Source organism: Pristis pectinata, chromosome 4, assembly GCF_009764475.1.
Source record: "Pristis pectinata isolate sPriPec2 chromosome 4, sPriPec2.1.pri, whole genome shotgun sequence".
Taxonomy (NCBI): Eukaryota; Metazoa; Chordata; class Chondrichthyes; order Rhinopristiformes; family Pristidae; genus Pristis; species Pristis pectinata.
In genome coordinates, this window is record NC_067408.1 from 89811883 (window position 1) to 89834268 (window position 22386).

The 22386-nt window shown below is 40.7% G+C and overlaps 1 protein-coding gene across 1 annotated transcript; it reads left to right on the forward strand.

Annotated features, from left to right (window-relative positions):
• Window positions 1-7224: 7224 nt before the first annotated feature.
• dpt (dermatopontin) lies at window positions 7225-21527 on the forward strand. The gene is made up of 4 exons (XM_052015079.1): window positions 7225-7562; window positions 17727-17852; window positions 19225-19332; window positions 19642-21527. The coding sequence occupies exons 1-4, from the start codon at window positions 7288-7290 to the stop codon at window positions 19706-19708; spliced, it is 576 nt and encodes a 191-aa protein (XP_051871039.1). The 5' UTR covers window positions 7225-7287; the 3' UTR covers window positions 19709-21527.
• The last annotated feature ends 859 nt before the right edge of the window (window positions 21528-22386 follow it).

Below are 22386 nucleotides of genomic sequence, written 5' to 3' on the forward strand. Positions count from 1 at the left end.
TAAAGTAATTAAATTTGGGGATGTTCAAGAAAATGCAACGTTGAAGAAAATGAATCTCTTGACCTTTTCAGGCACTGCAACACAATTGCATTTTCCTCCTTCATCTCCAGAGGTACTGGAGTCCATCATAAATAAGTAATGAAGATTCACTGGGTAAAACAGTATACCTTCTTGATTGTTTTTCTCCACTATGGAATAAAAACAGTTCTACCAGACTGAGAAAAAAAACGGCTTGCATCTTTTGAGGAAGACGTAAGCAAGGTGTGCATATATTGGCTCTACTGGACATGAATGAGGGGATTCCAGTGAGAGCTGAAACCCAGAAGACAGTCATGGAGGCAAGAGAATGAACCAAGGTGAAATTATCAGTCATGTCAAAAATTGTAGAAGAATCAGGGACAAAAATAAAGAATAACTCACCCAGGTTGTCTTCATAAGCGATATCATTAATGACTTTGATTAGAGCAGCCCCAGTGCTGTAGGTAGTTCAAAATTTGCTGGACCCTTTTTCACCCACTTGTATATTTTTGGACAAATCTCATGTAGAAGAAAACAGTTTATTCACGAGGACTTGCATTCAGAGTGGGCAAGGTCAAACATTAATAACACATAACCACCTGATGGCATGAAAACTCAATGAGAACGGGAAAAACACGATCAAATTTGTGAGTGATATGTTTTGAAAATGACCAGACTGGTTTTCATAAAGTCACTTTTGATAAATTTAATGTCTTATTTAAAGTAAACTATTTTAGGAGTAAAAGATGTGCAGTAAATGTGTGGTTAGATTTTCAGATGCATTCAATAAGGAGTCCAACAAGGCACATGACTGAAGTTAGAGTTCAAGATTGTTCTTCAAAATCCTCCAAAAGGCATGTTAAACCAATACTGACAGGTGGAGGGGTGGGCACTAGAGTTTGCATATGAATCCCCTGCTGTAATATTCTATCTTGTTTGGGGCTTAAGGTGTTGTACACAATAGGATCAACCTTGCACAGTTAAAATGCATTACGTAGGAGTTGGCAGAGGGACTCAGGTAGTTATGAGTTGCAGATCATTAGATGGAGGGCAGAGATGATCCTGGAGGGAGTCACTGGAAAGGATGGCCAGAGCTTCCTTGCACTAATGGTGGAGCGGTGGCATTCGGAAGCTTGAAGATTTGGTCAGGGTGTATTGGAAGTCACAATTTCAGTAGGATAGAAACAGGACTGACAAGTCAAAAACATGTCATAAGTGCACCATATCACAAGGCAAACATATGCATGTGAATTTTGAGCTAGCAGCACCCAAAAATATGTCAAATACGATTGTGCAAATTTAGATTCACGATTGATCTTAGTTGTTTTAAAAAATCCTCCCTCTGGTAATTCTCCCAGCAGGATCTCAGCTCTGCAACTCACATTCTGCTATCCATGAGCTACACAAGTTCCTCTGCCAACTCCTTCATTATGCATGTTAATGGTACAAGGTTGATCCTATCATGTACAACACCTTAAGCCTCATACATGAAGGAATATTACAGCAGGAGACTATTGGGAGGAACCTTTGTGATGAAGCCCTTTGCAGCAAAGTGGTCTTCTGTGTTATAAGAAGCATTACTGTGAAACAAGCAGGTAACCTGACAGTGAGCCACCTCTAACCACAGTCTCAGCAGACCTGTCAATCACACAAATCTTTAAAGTACACTCTGGTTCTTAGTGTTTCTGAGAAATTTAAAAACAATCAAAAACTTAAAAACTTACAAAAAGAAAAGTTACTTAAGTAAGCTAAGAGACTTAAAAAATTTAAAAAGCTCAGACAATTTTAAACATATCTAAGTTAATCTTTTATATATCATTAAACATTTTCAAAAACTTGCATTAAAAAGCCATTCAGAATTTTCTTGGAAATATTTAAGAGCAACATTAAACTAATAATCTATCTAAAAGTTTTTTTAATTTCCAAATCTTTACCTGAGGTTTTCCCAGCTGTTCCCTCCCCTACCAAGGAAAGAAGGCCCTTTGTGCCTCCCCAGTCCAGGAACAGAATTCTCTAGGGAAGGCAAAATGTGAGCACAAGGCATTTAGCTCAATTTCCCTCTCAGTGTTAAATTCCATGAGGATGCCAGCACTAAAGCACAGCCCATTGTCCAGTGGCAAATTGCTGACCACATGCGGCAGTTTTTCACACATGCACAGAAATCCCAAAGTTGCTCTCAGTTAGTACATTGGAGAAAAAAACTTCTGTAATCTGTAATCCTACTTCTGTAATAGATTTTACTACTTCAGGTAGCTGTGTCCCTTTAAGAGCACAGAGTCTTCTTTCTTCAGTGAAGGCTTCCTTTCCTGGTTGAATCTCAGGTTGTTTCATTGTCATGAATTTACGTGCCAATGTTGTAGCAATTGTGGCAATCTTGCTTTGCCGGAGGGGGGGGGGAGTGGGTGGTAGGGAGGGGGGGTGAAAGAGGGGAGGAGGAAGGGGGGGAAGAAAGAGTTGCTCTACTACAAATGAAAACAAAGAGAACAGTATAATAGTCAAAAGTTCTACATTAGTCTACCAAAGGGAAAGGAGGAACTAAAGAATCTAAAATAATTAAACAGGAAGCAGGAAAAACGACTTACAACAAAGATATATAAAGGTATATATCCAAGGTTGCCAGTGACACAAGGGGAGCAGCAGTGTAGTTGTAGATTTAAGCATTAATTTATCTGGTATTAATGGATTAAACAGATGGACTGAACTACGTCAAGTGAATTTCATAGTGGGCAAATAAGAGCTGAAAAGGAAAGAAAAGAGTATGTACTAAACAGTGAAAAGCCATACACCATTGAGATCTAAAAAGATTTGGGGGATGCAAGTACCCAGATGGTTAAAATATCATGTAAAGATGTTGAAAATAATCAAAAGAGTTAATGAAATCCTGAGCCTTGTATCTGATGAACTAGAGTGTAAGAGAATAGAAACTATGCTATGGATATACAACACTCTGGGCACCACACCTTAGGAAGAAAATATTTATCATGGAAGGAGAACAGGTTAGATTCCTAAAGTTAAATTATGAGAAGCGACTATAGAATCTAGGGTTATATTCACAGGAATTTAGAAGATAAAGGTGCAGTTTGATAGAAATATTCAAGATATTACAGGGAATTGATTTTGTAGATTGAGGGAGAAAACAACTTGTACTTGTTAGTGAGTCTAGAACTTGAAAAGCATAGTCCAAAAGTCAGAACCAGACTATCTAAGAGCAAAGTTAGGAAACATTTCCATAAAATTGGTAGAAATTTGGAACTGTCTTCTGAAAATTAGTCACCAGGTCAATGGCAAATGGGAAATTGATATTTTGGTTATTATTGGCAGTGAGGAATGTGGGGAATGCTGGTTGTACGGAGATAGGTTACAGATTGCCCTTGATTTCACTGACTGGAGGAACAGTTTTGGGTATCTATCATTGCTGGATGCTATGTTAGCCTATCCATGTGTTTAAACACTTCTCCTCTCCACTAGATCCCTGGTCTCAGCCCTATTAAAGTTCAGCCTGTTTTAACAGTGCTGTACTTTCTTGGCCCCTGAATTGAAACACAACTTTCACTCCCTTTTGTTGTGAATTGTGGATTGTTCTCAACTGGTCTGGGGCTGAGTAGCACCTTGACATTCATTCATTTAGACATGGAGCATCCAGTGAACATACTTGTTATTGTGACAGTCAAGACTTCAACTGAGCTGTAAGCATAATATGAGCAAAGTTACAAAAGATAATCATGTGACACGCTCCCTTAAAGTAATAGTAATAAACCAACATTAGGGTAGTGGTTTTCCTCAGCAGCTAATAGGCATACACCCATACACTTCTTTGGCCATTTGTATACCTCCCTAATCTGCCTATCCTAATGTAAGCTTGTGGGTGGCACAGTAGTGTAGTGGTTAGCGTAATGCTATTACAGCGCCAGTGACCCGGGTTCGATACCCGCCACTGTCTGTAAGGAGTTTGTACGTTCTCTCTGTGTGTCTGCGTGGGTTTCCTCCGGGTGCTCCAGTTTCCCTCCACATTCCAAAAATTCGTACAAGTTAGGAGCTATGGGCATGCTATGTTGGCACCGGAAGAGTGACGACACTTGCAGGCTGCCCCCAGCACATTCTCAGTAACGCATAAAGAAGCATTTCACTGTGTGTTTCGATGTCCATGTGACTAATAAATAAATATCTTCGATATCTTATCTTAAACTGCATGTGGCTCAGGTAATAATGCACATATTATAACACTCATTCACTAATTCACAGATCCACAGAAAGGCTGAGCACGAAAGGATGCCATTTGATCCATAAAGTTCCTGCCAGGTCTATGCAAGAGCAGTTCAGCTGGTCCTACTACCCTGCCCTTTCCTCACAGCCCTGCAAGTGTCTTACCTCTGTGCAGGTAGGAACTCATGGTTCCTCTTTGCATGATATTTCAGCTTGCATCCAAATGACCCTCATCCTGGAACCAGATAGGCAACAAAGCAGGTGAGACCATCAATAATGCTTGTAAATAATGCTAGTTATTAGAAACACAGAAAACCTACAGCACAATTCAGGCCCTTCGGCCCACAAAGCTGTGCCGAACATGTCCCTACCTTAGAAATTACTAGGCTTATCCATAGTCCTCTATTTTTCTAAGCTCCATGTACCTATCCAAAAGTCTCTTAAAAGACCCTATCATATCTGCCTCCACCACCGTTGCCGGCAGCCCATTCCACACACTCACCACTCTCTGAGGAAAAAACTTACCCCTGACATCTCCTCTGTACCTACTCCCCAGCACCTTTAACCTGTGTCCTCTTGTGGCAACAATTTCAGCCCTGGGGAAAAGCCTCTGACTATCTACCCGATCAATGCCTCTCATCATCTTATACACCTCTGTCAGGTTATTCTGCCATCATATTTGACCTACCAAAATGAACCACTTCACACTTATCTGGGTTGAACTCCATCTGCCACTTCTCAGTCCATTTTTGCATCCTATCTATGTCCTGCTGTAACCTCTGACATCCCTCCACACTATCCACAACACCTCCAACCTTTGTGCCATCAGCAAACTTACTAACCCATCCCTCAACTTCCTCATCCAGGTCATTTATAAAAATCATGAAGAGTAAGGGTCCCAGAATAGATCCCTGAGGCACACCACTGGTCACCGACCTCCATGCAGAATATGACCCGTCAACAACCAGTCTTTGTCTTCTGTGGACAAGCCAGTTCTGGATCCACATTGCAATGTCCCCTTGGATCCCATGCCTCCTTACTTTCTCCATAAGCCTTGCATGGGTTACCTTATCAAATGCCTTGCTGAAATCCATATACACTACATCTACTGCTCTTCCTTCATCAATGTGTCTAGTCACATCCTCAAAAAATTCAATTAGGCTCGTAAGGCAAGACATGCCCTTGACAAAGCCATGCTGACTATTCCTAATCATACTATACCTCTCCAAATGTTCATAAATCCTGCCTCTCAGGATCTTCTCCACCAACTTACCAACCACTGACGTAAGACTCACAGGTCTATAATTTCCTGGGCTATCTCTACTCCATTTCTTGAATAAAGGAACAACATCTGCAACCCTCCAATCCTCCGGAACCTCTCCCGTCCCCATTGATGATGCAAAGATCATCGCTAGAGGCTCAGCAATCTCCTCCCTCGCCTCCCACAGTAGCCTGGGGTACATCTCATCTAGTCCCGGCGACTTGATGCTTTCCAAAAGCTCCAGCACATCCTCTTTCTTAATATCTACATGCTCAAGCTTTTCAGTCTGCTGCAAGCCATCACTACAATCCCCAAGATCCTATTCCATAGTGAATACTGAAGTAAAGTATTCATTAAGTACCTCTGCTATTTCCTCCGAATCCGTACACACTTTCCCACTGTTACACTTGATGGGTCCTATTCTTTCACGTCTTATCCTCTTGATCTTCACATACTTGTAGAATGCCTTGGGGTTTTCCTTAATCCTGCCCGCCAAGGCCTTCTCATGGCCCCTTCTGGCTCTCCTAATTTCCTTCTTAAGCTCCTTCCTGTTAGCCCTATAATCTTCCAGATCTCTAACATTAGCTAGCTCTCTGAACCTTTTGTAAGCTTTTCTTTTCTTCTTGACTAGATTTATTACAGCCTTTGTGCACCATGGTTCCTGTACCCTATCATAACTTCCCTGTCTCATTGGAACGTACCTATGCAGAACTCCACACAAATAAAGAATTATTGAATTTCCTTAATACTTTTATCCACTTTATTGCCTGTTCTAAGTTATTTTTAACACCTTGACTTGTACAAATCACTATAACACCATTCCCCTGGCCAATGATGTCCTCCTTCCACTATGATTTATGGAGAAAGTCAGCAACAGGAAGGCAAAAAATGCAAAATCATATCATCCTATTGCATAACACATTACTGTGACTAGCCGCCTGGGATTTCAGCAAGAGTGAGTCTTACCTCACTACACAGATAAACCACCACTTTGGATAATCAGGAATTACAGGACTGTGATTAGCAAAAGATAATCATGATAACACTGTAGGCCTGCATCTAATTCAGTATTCAAGCTTAAACTATAGATGGATAGTCTATGCCTGTTTATACCATATCTCAAAGGAAAAATGAAAATAAAAATAAAATACTGCAGGTGCTGGAAATCTGAAATAAAACTCGGAAGTGCTGGATGTACTCAACAAGTCATTAATATCTGCAGAGAACAGAATTTAATCATTCAGTTTGATGACCTTTTTCAACAAAACTGTTTTGATTGAAATGGGAACGGATTCAATTTTGCAATAGCTGAGTGTTTGGAATAAAGAAGCACAGAATAAGTAGTGAAATGGCCTGCAGTACTCAGAAGAAGTGATATTATCCATAACGGACTGGTGCCTCCATTATAAGATTGGCAAAGGAATTTCATATTTTCCTTTTTTTAATATCACAGGACATTTAGACCTTCTAAACATTCAAATGGTTCTGTTCATGATTGGAGGACAACACTGGTGATTCCTGTGCAATGTCACTCTTGGATACTAATCTGAGATTAATGGTGGGAGTGCTAGATCTCTGGATTTTCCTCTAATACAATTCTATTTAAGCACATGATTGTTTTCGTAACAGAAAATTAAATGCACGGTCCACCTTAAAAAGAATTAGATTTAAAGCATGTGCATATTTTCATGTCAGATCATAAAAGTTTTTGGATTCAGGCTTGGAAACATCTGTTTGCCAAATGTTACATCCCATATAAAATAGTGGACGCAGAAAGTCTCAGACAGTGCATCCAGGCATCAGAAATGCATCTCAAATGTGCCTACTTTCTTATGGTCCTGTTCATTGTGGTTTATGGTCAGAATTATCCACCATCTGATGTGCATTGGATCAATCAATATCGGCAAGGTTTCAACTTCCAGTGCCCTGACGGGGAAGCTTTGGTAGTAATACAGAGTTACTATGATAAAAGTGAAGGCTCTGACAGACTTTGGAGTTTCGAATGCCAGCCCACACCCGAGGATATGGGACAGCCGACAGAATGTTGGTGGGATGATATTCTGCTAGCTGGTTCGGAATGGTAGGTCACCAGGCATATCATCATTATTTTGCTTCTTTTATATTACCTCTGCATTTTTTTTTACAGATAAATTTAATATATTTATTAATGAATCTGGTTGTTTCCAGACTGTTGTGTGTAATTAGGAATGCTGGTCAGTTATACCACTGAATGAAAGCAGTGAACTTCAAATTGTAAGCAGGTGACTTGTCAGCACTAATTTCCTGGGTTTAAGTATGCTTGAAAATATCAAACAGCCATGTGAATCATATGTTTCTGCAAGAGTCGTATGTTCTAGTCACACAAGTACAATTAGATTTTCTCTTCTTCTGTGTAATGCAAGGTAAAGGAAGTGAAATGTGTATGGTGTGGGATTCAGCCAATACTGGAAAGATGAAGTACACTTGTCCTTCTGACCTAAGCCTTTAAGGAATTTTAATTTTTGTTTGATAAGAAATTACAGCTTTAATGGACACTTTTAAATGTTTAAAGATTAACTCCAGTCAAATGAAAAGTACATGAAGAACACACATGCACTTTTCCTTCATTTCCTCCAATTTTCCTTCATTTTCTCCAATCTTCCTCCAAAGTTGTTTGTATTCAAAATCAGTGTCATATTCTGCAATGAAGTTCTATAAATGCTGGCGCTCTCGAGTATTATACGCAAGTGGCTCATGAGAGAAGCTCAATACGTTTCTGTAAATATCTTCAACTGTGATCACTTTCTTTTGGTGAGGAGGGTGAAGCGAGATGTAACTTGGAAGTACAGAGATGGTTTTGAGATTCAGTGAACAGATTTTTTTTTGCTCATTTGGACCTTCAATCTTACTGTATGATTCTCCCTAGCTGCGTGGGTGGAAAGCGATTTCTAGAATAGATAAAAGAACCAATGAGGAAAGCTAGGCAGAGGAAATGAGAAAGACCAGTTAAAAAAAAGCATTCCAATGGAGCAGATATAGAAAGGGAGAAAGAGAACAGAATTCCAGAGAGAGAGAAATTGATTTGCAGAAGCTGCCAGAGTTACAAAAGATCAGAGAGAAATGTACAACACTTTGTGAAACTGTGAAGGCTTTTGTGCTGCTGTAGCAAATGCTCATGCATTAATCACAAAACAGAATGCAAAGAAATCTTTTATGAAAACAGATATGAGGACGAATTTCTTCTCCCAAATGGTTGTAAATCTTTGGAATTCTCAGCTGTAGAGGGCTGAGGAGGTGGAGTCATTGAATATATCCACGAGGCTAAGTTAGATTTTTGGACGTAAGGGGAATCCAGGATTATGTTACTTCAGTAATAAAGTGGAGTTAAGGCCAATGATTAGATCAGCCGTGATCTTATTGAATGGTGGAATAGGCTGGAGGGATTGAATGACCTACCCTTGCTCCTATTTCTTATGAATGAGTAGTCCTCTCCTCTCCACAACTGCTTACTGCTCCAGGACTACCTTGGACTACAAAGGTAACCACCAACTTTCACAGCTGACAATTGTTTCTTTAATACCTCTCTCCATCCCTCTCCATCCTCTTACAATGGGCCAGCTCGTGCTTGTCTTGATGGGCTGCATACCTTCAGGCCCCACACTGGGCTTAAGGACACACCAATCTTCTTCAGCTCCACAAATTCAAGGACCCTGTTTTGTGGCTGTCCCACAGGTTGTACAGGCTGCAGGTGGTAACCTGGCTTAATAAATGACCTGGTGAATCCAGGGAAGGACATGGGCCCCCATTGACCTCCAATACATCGCATGCTTCAGCAGTGCAGTGCGTGGACATGCCAATCCGGAGCACATTGATGCATACACTGTAGCTCCTGGCACCTCTTTATGGAACCACTGAGTGCAATCTGTCCTGATGTGTGCAAAGAGTTCAAGGATTTTTTGTCACCCACACTGAGATTATTTACTTTTGCTTTCTCTGTTGTTAAATCACCCCAGTTCCCTTCCATTCCAGTCTGACCCCCGTCGTAGAATGGTTACAGCACAGAAGGAGTCAGTTGGAGCAACTCAGCGCAGATACAGGCCCTTTGGCCCAAACAGTCCATGCCGACCACGGTGCCCAGCCAGCTAGTGCTAATTTCCTGTGTTCGGCCCATATCCCTCTAAGCCCCACCACTCCATGTACCTATCCAAGTGCTTCTTAAATATACTATTGTACCTGCCTCAACCACTTCCTCTGGCAGCTCATTGCATATACTGACCACCCTCTGCATGAAAAAGTTGCCCCTCAGGTCCCTTTTAAATCTTTCCCCTCTCACCCTAAACCTATACCCCCTATTTTTTGACTCCCCTACCCTGGGGAAAAGACTGTTACCGTCCACCTTATCTATGCCTCTCATAATTTTAAATATTTCTATAAGGTCGACCCTCATTCTCCTACGTTCCAAGGAATAAGGACTTAGCCTGGCCAAGCTCTCCCTGTAACTCAGGCCCTCTAGTCCTGGCAACATCCTCATAAATCTTTCCTGCACTCTTTCCAGTTTAATCACATTTTTCCGATAACAGGGCGACCAAAACTGTACACAGCACTCCAAGTGCAGCCTCACCACCGACTTGAAGGCCAGTGTGCTACACACCTTTTTCACCACCCTGTCTAGCTGTGATGCTGCTTTCAATGAACTATGTATTTGCACTCCTAGGTCCCTCTGTTCCATTACAGCCCATCATGTCTATACCAACTGTCTCCCAGGGCAACTCAGTAGTCCCACCTACAGGCCCCTTCTCCAAAACCTTGCAGATTTTCCCTACCATATATTTATCCAATTCCCCCTTGTAGACCACAGCAGAACCGGCCTCCATCACACCTGCAGGCAGTGCACCCAGATTCCAACCACATGCTACAGAACAAGGTTATTTCTCCTGTCACTCTTAATTCACCTCCCCCTTTAATTTATAATTCTGACCTCTAGTCCTCGACCTCACCAACGGAAACAGCCTCCCACAATCCACTTAGACCAGACCCTTCATCATTTTATACAATCCTATCAAATCTCCCCTCAGCCTTCTCTCTTCAAAGAAAACAGTCCCAGCCTCTCCCATCTATCCTTTAACGGTTATCCCTCGTTCCAGGAACCATTCTCGTCAATCTATTCTGGAGCCTCTAATCCTTCCTATAAAGTCTCACTTGCTTCTTCAAATCCCCCACCCATCTTCATCTTATTCATGAGTCCCAACTCCTGTTCCTATTCTCATTAAGGCTCTAAGCACCTACCTTCCCTTCCCAGCCTTTGTGATGTTGAAAATTCCTAAATGCTTCCAATGTCTTAGGGGCTGTCTTCCATCTTTTTAAAATTGATACCCCCACAACCTTCTCCAAAAAATAACCCCGCATTCTTCTGTTCTCATTTAATACCCCATCATTTCCAATCTCCCTTTCATCCCCAGGGTTCTTGATCATGCCGCTTCCAAGATCATTGCACCTCCCTGTAGACATTCCTATAATTAGAATCCCACTCTTTCCACTGCTCCAAAACAACAAAAGCAATGAAAAAATTCTCTGTAAATGAACGAAAGAGAGAGAGAAAATTAAATAGGAGTTAAATGAAAGTCTGAGGGGCAAAAAAAAAACTGTTAAAGACATGTTTTACAGCCTTACTTCTTTAAGCATTTTTTTGCCAGATGGATGTGAGAAAATGAACTTGTTTGACATTGAACAAGGTTTGACAACCATAAATATAAATATAAAAGAAAATTCCTGTGGTTACCTGAAATCTGAAATAAAACCAACAAACACTGCAAGAAATTAACAAGACAGAGAGAATTTGTGGGGAGGGAAATGGTTAATGTTTCAGGTCAATGATCTTTCATCAGAATTTTAGGACTGGAGATGCAGATTCCCTTTAATTTCCTCCCCACCTGTCATCCAGGGCCACAGATGATCTTCCTGGGTGAAGCAGTATTTTCTTCTATTTTCAGTTCAGTATATTATATTTGTTGCTCACGTTGTGGTCACTTCTCAGTGGGAAGTCCAAATACAGATTGGATGATTACTTTGCTGAACACATCCATTTAATCCACAAGTGTCAATCCTTAGCTTCCAGCTAGCTGTCTCTCTCACTCTTACCTCTCTGCCTCAGCTTCCCACAAGCTCAAGAAACAGCACTTCATCCCCAACCAGGCACCTTATAGTATCCTGGCACTGTCCATTTTGTTCAATGATTTCTGATTTTAATTCAGGTTTCCAACATCTGTAAGATTTTTTCCAATTCTGAAGAAAAGTCATCAACCTGAACTGTTTACTCTGTTTCTTTCTCTCCAAAGATGCTGCCTGAATATCTCCAGCAGTATCTGTTTTATTTCAAATTTCCAGCAGCTGGTAATTATTCTACTCCTCCTGCTTACACCTCCTTTAGATGATCCTTTTTGCTTCTTTACCTGTTACATCACCACATTTTTTGCACACTGCAGCACCAATCCATTTTTGCTTCACTCTGATGTTTTAACTGGGCTCTTCCAGTCACCCATCCTGTTTTTGCATCTTTTCTGCATCACCTAGTGTCATCAATCACCCTTCAACACCTCAGATGGATGCTGAGAAATTAGAGTATGTCATTCTGATACACAGACAGAACAAGGTCTCATCAGAGCTGCTTTCTCTACACCAGCCTGAATTAACCAGGGGCTCTCTTCCAGCCTGTTGCTCAGAACCTGAAGTGCTCAGTCCCCTTTAATTCAGCAACCTGCCTGCCTCCTTCAACTTCTCCCGCCTCTCTACCTGGAGATTCCATCAGGCACAATAAGGGTCTGAGAGTCATGTCACTTTGGAGGATCACCTGTCCCTGGTGTTGTGAAGGATGGGCCTGGGCTTGTTGCCAAAGAATGTTCCACTCAGTTGACCATAGAAAAGTTTCTGCAGAAGAACATCTTTAACCAGAATACCAAACCAGCACCAAGAACTTGCTAGGCTGGTGGTAAGAAGGAGCCTTCCTCTCAGATCCTACCACGCACCGCCAGTCTCAGCCTCATCACATGTTGCCCTCGTGGTGGCTGCTGTGTGGATGAGATGGTCGTCCACTTCCTTGCGGCCTCGTGTTGGTGAGGTCGAGAAAGTGACGTCACCATCTTTGTCAAGGTGCATCCCGAGCAGCCACATAACACAGGACCCTGTGCTCCACAGACTGTTCGCAGGGTCACAGACTGATTCAATCATCGATATCCTGCTGAAAGATCTAGTCAGTAAAAGACGACCCATGGTCTGCCCAAAACACTGAAGCCTTCCATTGCGAAGAGGAGTCTGCAGCTGAATCCTGCCGACCGGAAAATTCCAAGGTGCAGGAGTACACTAGTTCTGATGCAGCTGCTGCAAAGGCTGAGTGGGGAAAGAGCATCATCTAGGGTCCTGCCCCTACTGGGCTCTGAGGGTCCAGACCCTGTGTAACAGCCTCTCAAACTCTTCACTGATCTAATGAAACATTAGTGACATTGACATTTCGTAAGTGCACTGAATTACCTGGTACAGTGAATGAAAATAAAAACATCTCCTGATTGTTTAACTGTATATTATATGAATAAAGTATACTAATTGTAACCGTACCACTCCACCCTATCTGTACTGACCCCCAACATCACCCCAACTCTCTAACTTGCTTGATGCCCTCAAGCTACAATCATCTGAAATGACCTCATTCTTAACCCAACCACACCACACCTCTCCCACACCCTGATCCCAAGATCTCGGCCTCCCTCCCTCCCTCCCCAGATTCTTATCCACTGCCCCAGTCATGGTCCTAGGCTCCCACTCTACCCCACCTCCCCACAGCCCTCAACACTGCCACAAATAAAACTGGGCAGGTGATGGAAGTGTTGGTGGGGGAGCACTTTGGGAAGATTGACCACGATTCTTTAAGTTTCAAGGTAGTTATGGAAAGGGGTAAGGTTGGTCCCCAAGTTAAAGTCCTAAGTTAGGGAAAAGCTGGTTTCAATAGCATAAGAGGCATAGATTGAGTGGACAGTCAGAGACATTTTCCCAGGGCAAAAATGGCTAACATGAAGGGGCGTAGTTTTAAGGTGATTGGAGGAAGGTATAAGGGGGATGTCAGAGCTAGGTTTTTTACACAGTGAGTGGTGGGTGCATGGAATGCACTGCCAGCAGAGGTGGTGGGGGCAGATACATTAGGGACATTTAAGAGACTCTTAGATAGACACACAAATGATAGAGAAATGGGAGGGGAGGGTTAACATTTGGGAGGGGTTAGATAGATATTAGAGCAGGATAAAATGTCGGCACAATATCATGGGCTGAAGGGCCTGTACTGTGCTGTAGTGTTCTATGTTAAAAGAGGACATGGCAAAAGTAAATTCAGAGCAGATGCTTGTGGGTAAAATGACATCTGACGTGGGAGTCTTTTAGAAGAGACTTAGCAAGAGTTCATGGCCAGTATAAGGGTGAAAGGCAAAGACAGCAAGATTAGGGAACCTTGGATGATGAAGGATATTGAAGGCTTGATCAGGAAGAAAGTGGAAGCATATGACAGGTATAGGCAACTGGAATTGAGAGAGTCTCTTGAGGAATATAGAGGGTGTAGGAAAGAACTTAAGAAAAAAACTAGGAGGGCAAAATGGGGCCACGAAATATCCTTGGCAAGTAAGGTTAAGGAGAATTCCAAGACAGTGCAAATTGCTGGGGATCTTCAAACTTGATGTCCAGAGGAGTAGAGGAAAGTACATACAGCATCATTACAAATTGCCCAGATCAATGACCTCTAATATCTGCAGCCAGTGGAAACACTTCTGCAATATAAACATATTTATTGTCGCTTCAGGATGCTCCTGCAACAAGATATCTCAAATGCTGTCTCCCTTACTGTTTTTGCAACAAGAAAATTCACACAGTCATTCCAGGAGAGGTAACAGCTGCTGGCTGGCTGGAGTAGTGGTGCAAGTTTGGCAGATGTCAGTGGAAAATGCTAAATTGTAACCTCACCAGCATTAAACCATGTGCAGTTTCCAGGAGTCTTACAGCATAGGAAATGCCAGCTGGAACAAGTGGCCATTTTGGGATAGAACATTTAGTATGTCACTGCTCAGTGTCGTATCTAAGGTATGTTATATGTTACTAAAAGCCTTTCTCTGATCCCATTTGTACCTTGTTTCTTTTTCTCAACAACTCTCATATGCAGCTCAGTGAAAGTTAACTGGATTGAGTAGATAGTCTTATGAGAAAAGGAAAGACAGGCAAGGCTTGTGTCCACTAGAGTCTAGTGAAGTGAAAGGGGACTTGATTGAAACATTTAAGATCCTGAGAGGTCTGGATAGGGTGAATGTTGAGAACGTGTTTCCTCTTGTGGGAGAATCTAGAAATAGGGGTCACTTATAAAAACAAAGGGTCACCCATTTAAGACAGAGATGAGGTGATTTTTTTAGACAGTGATGGAAGTAGTCTTTGAATATTATTAAATCAGAGGGAGTGAGGTACTTGACAAGCAAGGCGTGAAAGGTAAGCAGGAACCTGGAGTTGAGATTACAATTGGAACAGCCGTGAGCATATGAAATGTTGGAGCAAGCTCGAGGGCCTGAGTAGCCTCCTCCTGCTCCTACTTTGTAAGTTTGCATGTTGCATCTTCCCAGATGTTTCTAAAAATCCATATATCACTAAGTATCCAATGCATTTCCTTTTTATAAACTACATAGTTTTCTTAAAAAATGTAATTTAATTCGGCAAGCTTGGCCTGACTTTTAAAAATCCAGGCTGTTCGCTAATTGCATTACATAATTTAATCACTGTCTTGACCTTTTAAAACCTACTTTTGGCTTTACTTGACTTACCTTCACTTATTGTTTGTCCTTTCAACACCCATAGGCTCCATCTTTCAAATATGATGCACCAAGATTTCACAATTTTTAAAAAAGTAATTCAATAATAAATATGTACTGATTTATTCACAATGCAGTTATTTTCAAAAACATACATTATTATAAGCTTCTCCATATCCCATGTCCAAGTCTGCCTCCAACTTCATTAAGCTAGGACTTTAGAAAATTTTTATGTAGAAAATGGACTCTCCTTTCTCTGTGCACTAGCACTCAATAAGGTGACCTGGGGAAAAACCCAGCTGAGAGAAATCATTAGGATGTTTTTCACTCTGAATCCATGTGGTAAAACTTGCATGATTCCCAAAAGCAATTGTAGGAAATGGAAGAGTTCTTAAAAAACACACTCCATGACAGTAACCACCCGGTGGTATAAAAGGCTGCCATAGAAGTGAGGGATAGGGGGCTTTGTCTTGAGGTCTCTCCCCCAACCAGATGATGTGAACCAATTGACACCTTCCCATGTGTGGCTCCAAACTACTCCTATGCATGAGCTCATCAAGGGTGCAGTGATTATAACTTCTTGTATGAGGTTCATATTAGAGATGCTGTGATCACTGTTAGCATTTCTTTTGGATGAAAGAGAAGCATGTAAAAATGTGTCTGATCGAGGCCGTGGGCATAACGTCAAGTTAATTTGCGTCACTTTGCCAACGTGTGGTGGGGTTTAATCACAGTTTTACTGTGAGTGATAAGTGCGAGTTGTAGTTGGACCTTTTAACAGCCAGTTTCTATCCATAAATGTGCAAGTACGGCTGTGCACCAGGTAACGTCATTAGATGGTCTTCTAACACTTAGCAGTTTCAGGCATCATTTATCATTATTTATTGTTTGACGTCAGATACACCAGAGTAAATTGCACCCAGAAGTGTCAGGGTGAAATTCCCAATGGTTGCCAATTAACTTGGAAACAATCATTATCACAATCTAACGTGTAACGTGGCCTTACATCTGCTAATCGTGCATAAAATATGGACGTAAATAGGTCCAATTTCATGCAATAAATTTTCTTCAACTGACAGTACATGATCGCTTTTGTATCTGAAAAAGAGCCTTTGAGATTTTGTACAGTAAAGTGTCAGCTTATCTACTTATAATTAAAATCTCCCAAATGTTGTACTGGAATCCAATAGGATGGTGACCAAGTAATCCAGAGGCCAGCATCAATGATTTGGAGATGAGCTTAAATCCCATAACAGCAGGTGAAGAATTTAAATACAACTAATTGGTAACTCTGGAAATGAAATGCCTGCATTAATGTCATTTGAAAGGATTTCTGATTCACAAAATGCTAAATTATTCTGGCCTATATGTGACCAGACCACAGTATCGCAATTGACTCTTAATTGCTCTTTAAAATAGTCTGGAAAGAGACTTGGGTGTATCAAGTACTTACAAAAAACAATAACAACACCCAACATTGAAAAAGGCACTGAACATGATCAAGGCACCTCAAGCCCAGTCGACTCTATGGGGTCCTCCACTTAAGGACCTGTACCAGAGATCAGGTAAGCAAGATCTCATCACCCTACTCACAGAATCTTACTTTGCAGTCAATATTCCTCCATTACAACCCATGGGTATGTCCTGTCCCATGAGCAAGGCAGACCCATCAAAAGTGGCAGCGTAGTGTCTAAGGTCAAGAAACATTGCTGTGAAAGTCCTCAACATTAACTCTGGACCCCACAATGTCCCTGAGCATCAGTCAAACATGATGAGAAAGCTGACTGCTAATTACCACCTACTGTACTCAGCTGACAAATCATTTCTCCTGCATGCTGAACATCCCTTGGGAAAAACAAAGGCACAAAATATCTTCTGCATGGAAACCAAGGCACCAGCAACAGAATACAGAACAAGACAGTCTATTTGATTGGCATCTCCCCACCATGCTCTACCTCCCTTCCCCCACCACCAACACACAATGGCTGCAATGTGTGCCATTTACAAAATGCACTACATTAACTCACTACGGCTTCTTTGAAACAATATGCCCACCCCTTCCCCCCCCCCCCCCCCCCCACCGCCACCCATTCCCCAAGCCCAGCATCAGATAATGTTACAACTTAGATCCAAATGATGCCATCAAATTACTGGTATGTTAGTTCTTTTTCACTGGATTATAAAAACAAACCATTCAGACATTTTACTAACCCTTTATTTGGATGTCATGTAATATATTAAGTGTACACAGAAATGAGACATCCCAATTATAGTTTCATTTGAGAGTTGGACTTTATAGTCTAAATTAATGAACAATGGAGGAACTGTGTGTGATGGCAACAAATGTGCTTTTAATTTGTTGTTCAGATAACCTGCATTTATTCACCTATTTATGCTATGCTTTGAAAATGATACATTTGATCGCTGTTTATTTTAAGGTACCACACTTGTACAAACAATGGTATTGTAGCAGGAGTACAAAGCCGATACTTTGAGAGTGTTCTGGATCGGGACTGGCAGTTCCTCTGCTGCAGATACAGCAGAAGATGCCCTTATGAATGCAGGTTAGTTGACAATCTGTATTTAAACTTTTTTCAAACATACACATCCATTGTAGTATCTTAATTCTGGTCACTTGACCTTCCTAAATGATGCTTTCCCTATGATGTGTAAGGGAGGAGAGGAGTGAGAGCAAAGCTGTAGGATATAGATGAGATGCAGTTAGCTCTATTAGGGGTAGCTGTGGTTCAGGGAGAAGAAAGATACCTCAGAGGCACCATGTGTGGAAAGTCTCCTCATTGCATCAGATACGATGATCACAACAGAAAAGAAAAACGTGGCCCTGGCTAACTTTTCTTCTTTTTGTCAGTAAGACCAAGAGCAATAACCCTCTCTTCTTCACTTAGGATGGCAAATATCATCTAATTTAAAATTCTAGAATATTTGTTTTCCTCCCTGATTAACCACCAAGGAAGTTCATTTTCATATTCAACATTTTACTCATATTTCACCTTATTCACTGACCATTCTTGAAATTTCATCTACCAGCTGGATAAGACAGGATGAAAACAACTCTTTCAAGGACCTGTTTCAAAACTCTCTGAAACTATGGTTACAACTTCACAATTTGTCCATTGCCATTTAGAACATACCTGGCTCCCTGATTACTTCTGGACTTTAAAAGCTAGAAACCTTTGTTATCATTAGAAAGGTTAAACTGACCAGAACAATGTATGTTATTAACCTGTTTTTCAGCCTCAGAATCGACACACTAGTGCGGTAAATAGCCTTTATCAGCTGATTGTACAGTCTGTGTTCTAGTTTGCAAGGTCAGACAAGCTGATCTTTGTTTTAATATAGTTTTTATTTAAAACAGTCTGTTGGAAAAATAATTAGTCCCTCAACATTGTAAACAAACTGAGGGGCATTTTGGGGAAGCGAATGAAAACACAAAGTGTGCTGTGCTCATCAGATATGACTGTTTAAAAATCTGGTTTTAAGCCCTAATTTTGAATGAATTGCTAATTGTTTTGATTTTAATGTGGAATAAATGAGCAGAGGTCCCACTGAACAGGCCTACCTGATGCAAGAGGAAGTTGGAGAAGGACCCTGAACGGCATACTCAATCGTACAGCGATTTCTCACATGTTGCAATATACTTGGCTCATTTGATTTTTTACCATATCGGGGAGATTTATGTTCATTTACTAGTGGTGAGATTAAAACTAGCCTAAACTCAATTTAGTTGTTAAGCCACAGAAGAGACAGAGACCCGGCTTCAATGACAACAGGTTTGCCTTAATGATCTTGCCAGATTAGATCAGGAGTTGCCGTAAAATGAGACTTTTCCTTTTAACCTGTATGATTTTCCGGGACAGCATTCACTTGCTTGTAATTTTTACAATGGACTGAATTACCTTCTTGTGTGATTTTAAGGCTCACAACTGATGTACCCGAGTTTTATGAAGAAGAAGGACATTTTGTCATGCCACAATATGGCTATTTCATCAGGGGAGCCTCAACCACCTTCACTGGTGTCCTGAGGTTGGTATTATTTGGACTTTCTCATAATACTCTTGCTTCCAATTTTTTTTTCAAATAATGAGGCCAATTCTATACTTTGCTTGAAGGTAGTCTTGCATTAAATGTGGGATTGACAGGATTGGGAGAGAAAATTAAATTAGTAAATACTAAACTGCATTGTGAAGGTATTATTTTCTAACTAATTGCCTAGTACTGATGTTGAGGTAATGTACTCACTTACTCATTCTGTTTGATATTCCACATAAATGTTCTTTTCCTTTGATAAAGCAGCATCCCAACTCTATTTACAAATTATTTGCTTATTTTCAGGGATCGTCAATGGAAATACGTAATCTGTCAGATGACAAGATTTAACTGCGATTTTGACAACCTGTAGAAGTTACAAGCTGAACATTGACATTGTCCATGGAACATGATCTGTTTACCTGAGATGCCTCCTATTAAAAAAAACCCTTCTGTTCTCTAAACTATAGTTTCTTTTTTTAAAAATGCAATTATATAAGAACAGCATTGCAACAATAGTATTTTCTGGCAGAAACATGGTTAACATGTGATCATCCTTCAACTAGAGAAAGCAGGAGAGATTTTCTGGAACATTGGATTGCCTGAACACAATGAATTATTGGAGAACCAAGTGGGTTGGAGTACATACTTGTAAAGGAATCCACCCAATCTTCCTCAGTTACTTTAAGCAGAAGGAAATTGGCTCTTGCAATTTCACCTGAGAACACTAATGTACCCACCAACTTTTTTGATATTCATTGTACCAGGGAATTGAATGAATCTGGGTATGGACTCTCCTCCCATGTAGGCACCTACTGATTTTAAGAGCCAGTGTTTGGAAAGCATTGTGGTAATGAATGTTCAGTTCAAACCAGGAAAATGTAAATCTTTAGTTAGTGCTGATGACCTACAAGCCTGCTGTGATCTTTTCAATAATGTTATCAACCCTGATTGCAAGCAACGTTACATGCAAATCAAAGCTTTCATATCTCCTGAGAAAATAATTTAGAAGCTTTCTTATTCTCCCTCCTTGTGTTAAAGATAAATTGAGCCAAACTCAAATATGCAACTAAAATATTTATACTTAACCAGATGCCTTGATAGGATTGCATGAAGGATACATAGTGTACATTGTACAAAAGTAACCTCAGTAAAACTTTAGAACTGACTATGACTGTTTTACTAAGACAAGCTGTCCACATTGCAGGTGAAAGGAGCCTGACTTACAAACTGCAATGGTGTGAAGCCCAAATTGCCAAATAAGGTAAAAATCCAATCTGGATATTAACAATGAACACATTAAAACATTTGTGTGTAACTTTTTTCACAGGATGGAATTCTGTCTTCATTGACGTTACTTATGGTTTGATGGATACTACAGTTAATAACGTTCAAGTAACACACAAATACATTTTCCGTTGAAGGAATTAAGTAATTAATTCAAACCCTGCTCAATGGCCTGAAATTCCACTTGAATTCAAGACAAGATCCCAAAAAGATTTGTGTGGTTCAGATTGCTTCCTCCCTATTTTGTGGTTGATGGAGCCAGAGTTGGAACTTCTGGCTGATATCAATGGAATGTGCCTATGAGATTTTTCACCAGTATGTCCTGAGCACTGGCATGAGTTTTGTTGAAGTAATTTAAAAGAAACAAAAGCTTTACCAAGCAAAGGTAATCAGTTCTAGTGGGGATCAATCATCTTAACCATCTTCTGGAAAAGGTTTTGATCTCAGGCCTTTATGTGGGTCACAGACTTAGATGATTTCAGTCATGCTGGTGCCTGCTGATGGATCTGGTTGGGTGCCATTGAAATATCACTCACAGGCTTTAATGGTGAACAGACGTTACTTAGATTACCCCATCCTTGCATTGTGGGATGGGACCCAGGGCACTGAGCATGGGTCCTCTTCTGTCTGAATTTGCTGGGCTTCAGCTGGTGGAGCAGGTCGATGGGAATGGCACCTTCAAAAGATCTCATATTCCGCAATGCATTTTCTGAACTATATGCACACTGCTGGCAATGACATAAAATATACATGGTAGTTATTCATCTAGTATTCTCCTTTAAATGAATGTCTAAATGAACAAGACTATAACTGTTCAAACTTAGTTCTGGTTGCAGTTTATATATATCCAATGTTGTTCTCTAACATTTGCTTACTTCTGCTTAATTAAACAAAATTAACTGGTATTTGTTTCTCAGTGTATGTTTATACTGATTATCACTACTATGATGGGCTTTATGGGGTCAAATAACAATAGCCCGTTTATCCTTACAACAATCTTCCACTCATGCTTTCATTGTCTGCGGCTAACTCCAAAATAAAATTTTTCCATGGGATTTCATTCATAATTAAATGACTTCTCATCACTGAAAGAATGATTTAATTTAAAAATGAAATATTTGTCAGTGTTTGTTAATATAAGGATTATGCAATCTGTTTGTACCAAATAATCCTTTCTCTTCTTAGACAGTCCCTTGAGATTAAGGATGACTTCCTTCCATTTCAATTCCGAGGAGTAGAAATTATCTGTGCATGAATTCTATTAAAGTGGGGTGGATGTTGCATCCCAGCTGCCACACAATCTTGACATAGTGAAGTCTTGCTCCAATGGCCAATGGAAAGGAGCTGCAAGAGTATTGAGACTGGGATCTGCCGCACAGACTTAGCATACACACACACATGCACACAACACAGGTACACAAATACACACAGAACACACACGAAGACAGAACACACACACCCACACAGACACAAAGACAGAACACACACACACAAAGAACACACAGACCATACACAAATGTGCACACACATACCAACTTAGTGTGCATGCACATACACATACACACACATACTTTGAGCGAACACCACACAAAACACACACACATCATAGAGCATACACAACTGTACATATACACAAACAGGCACATACATGCATACATTCACAAACATACACAAATGCACTGACCCCCCCCCCACACACAAATGTACACACACAAACACACACACACACACACACACACACACACACACACACACACACACACA

What these genes read in the sequence shown, in the direction of transcription:
- dpt (XM_052015079.1), top strand. Translation starts at nt 7,288, where the DNA reads ATGCATCTCAAATGTGCCTACTTTCTTATGGTCCTGTTCATTGTGGTT. An exon ending in AGATGCCCTTATGAATGCAG is followed by an intron (nt 17,853 to 19,224) that starts GTTAGTTGACAA and finishes TGTGATTTTAAG; the next exon opens with GCTCACAACTGATGTACCCG. An exon ending in ACCTTCACTGGTGTCCTGAG is followed by an intron (nt 19,333 to 19,641) that starts GTTGGTATTATT and finishes GCTTATTTTCAG; the next exon opens with GGATCGTCAATGGAAATACG.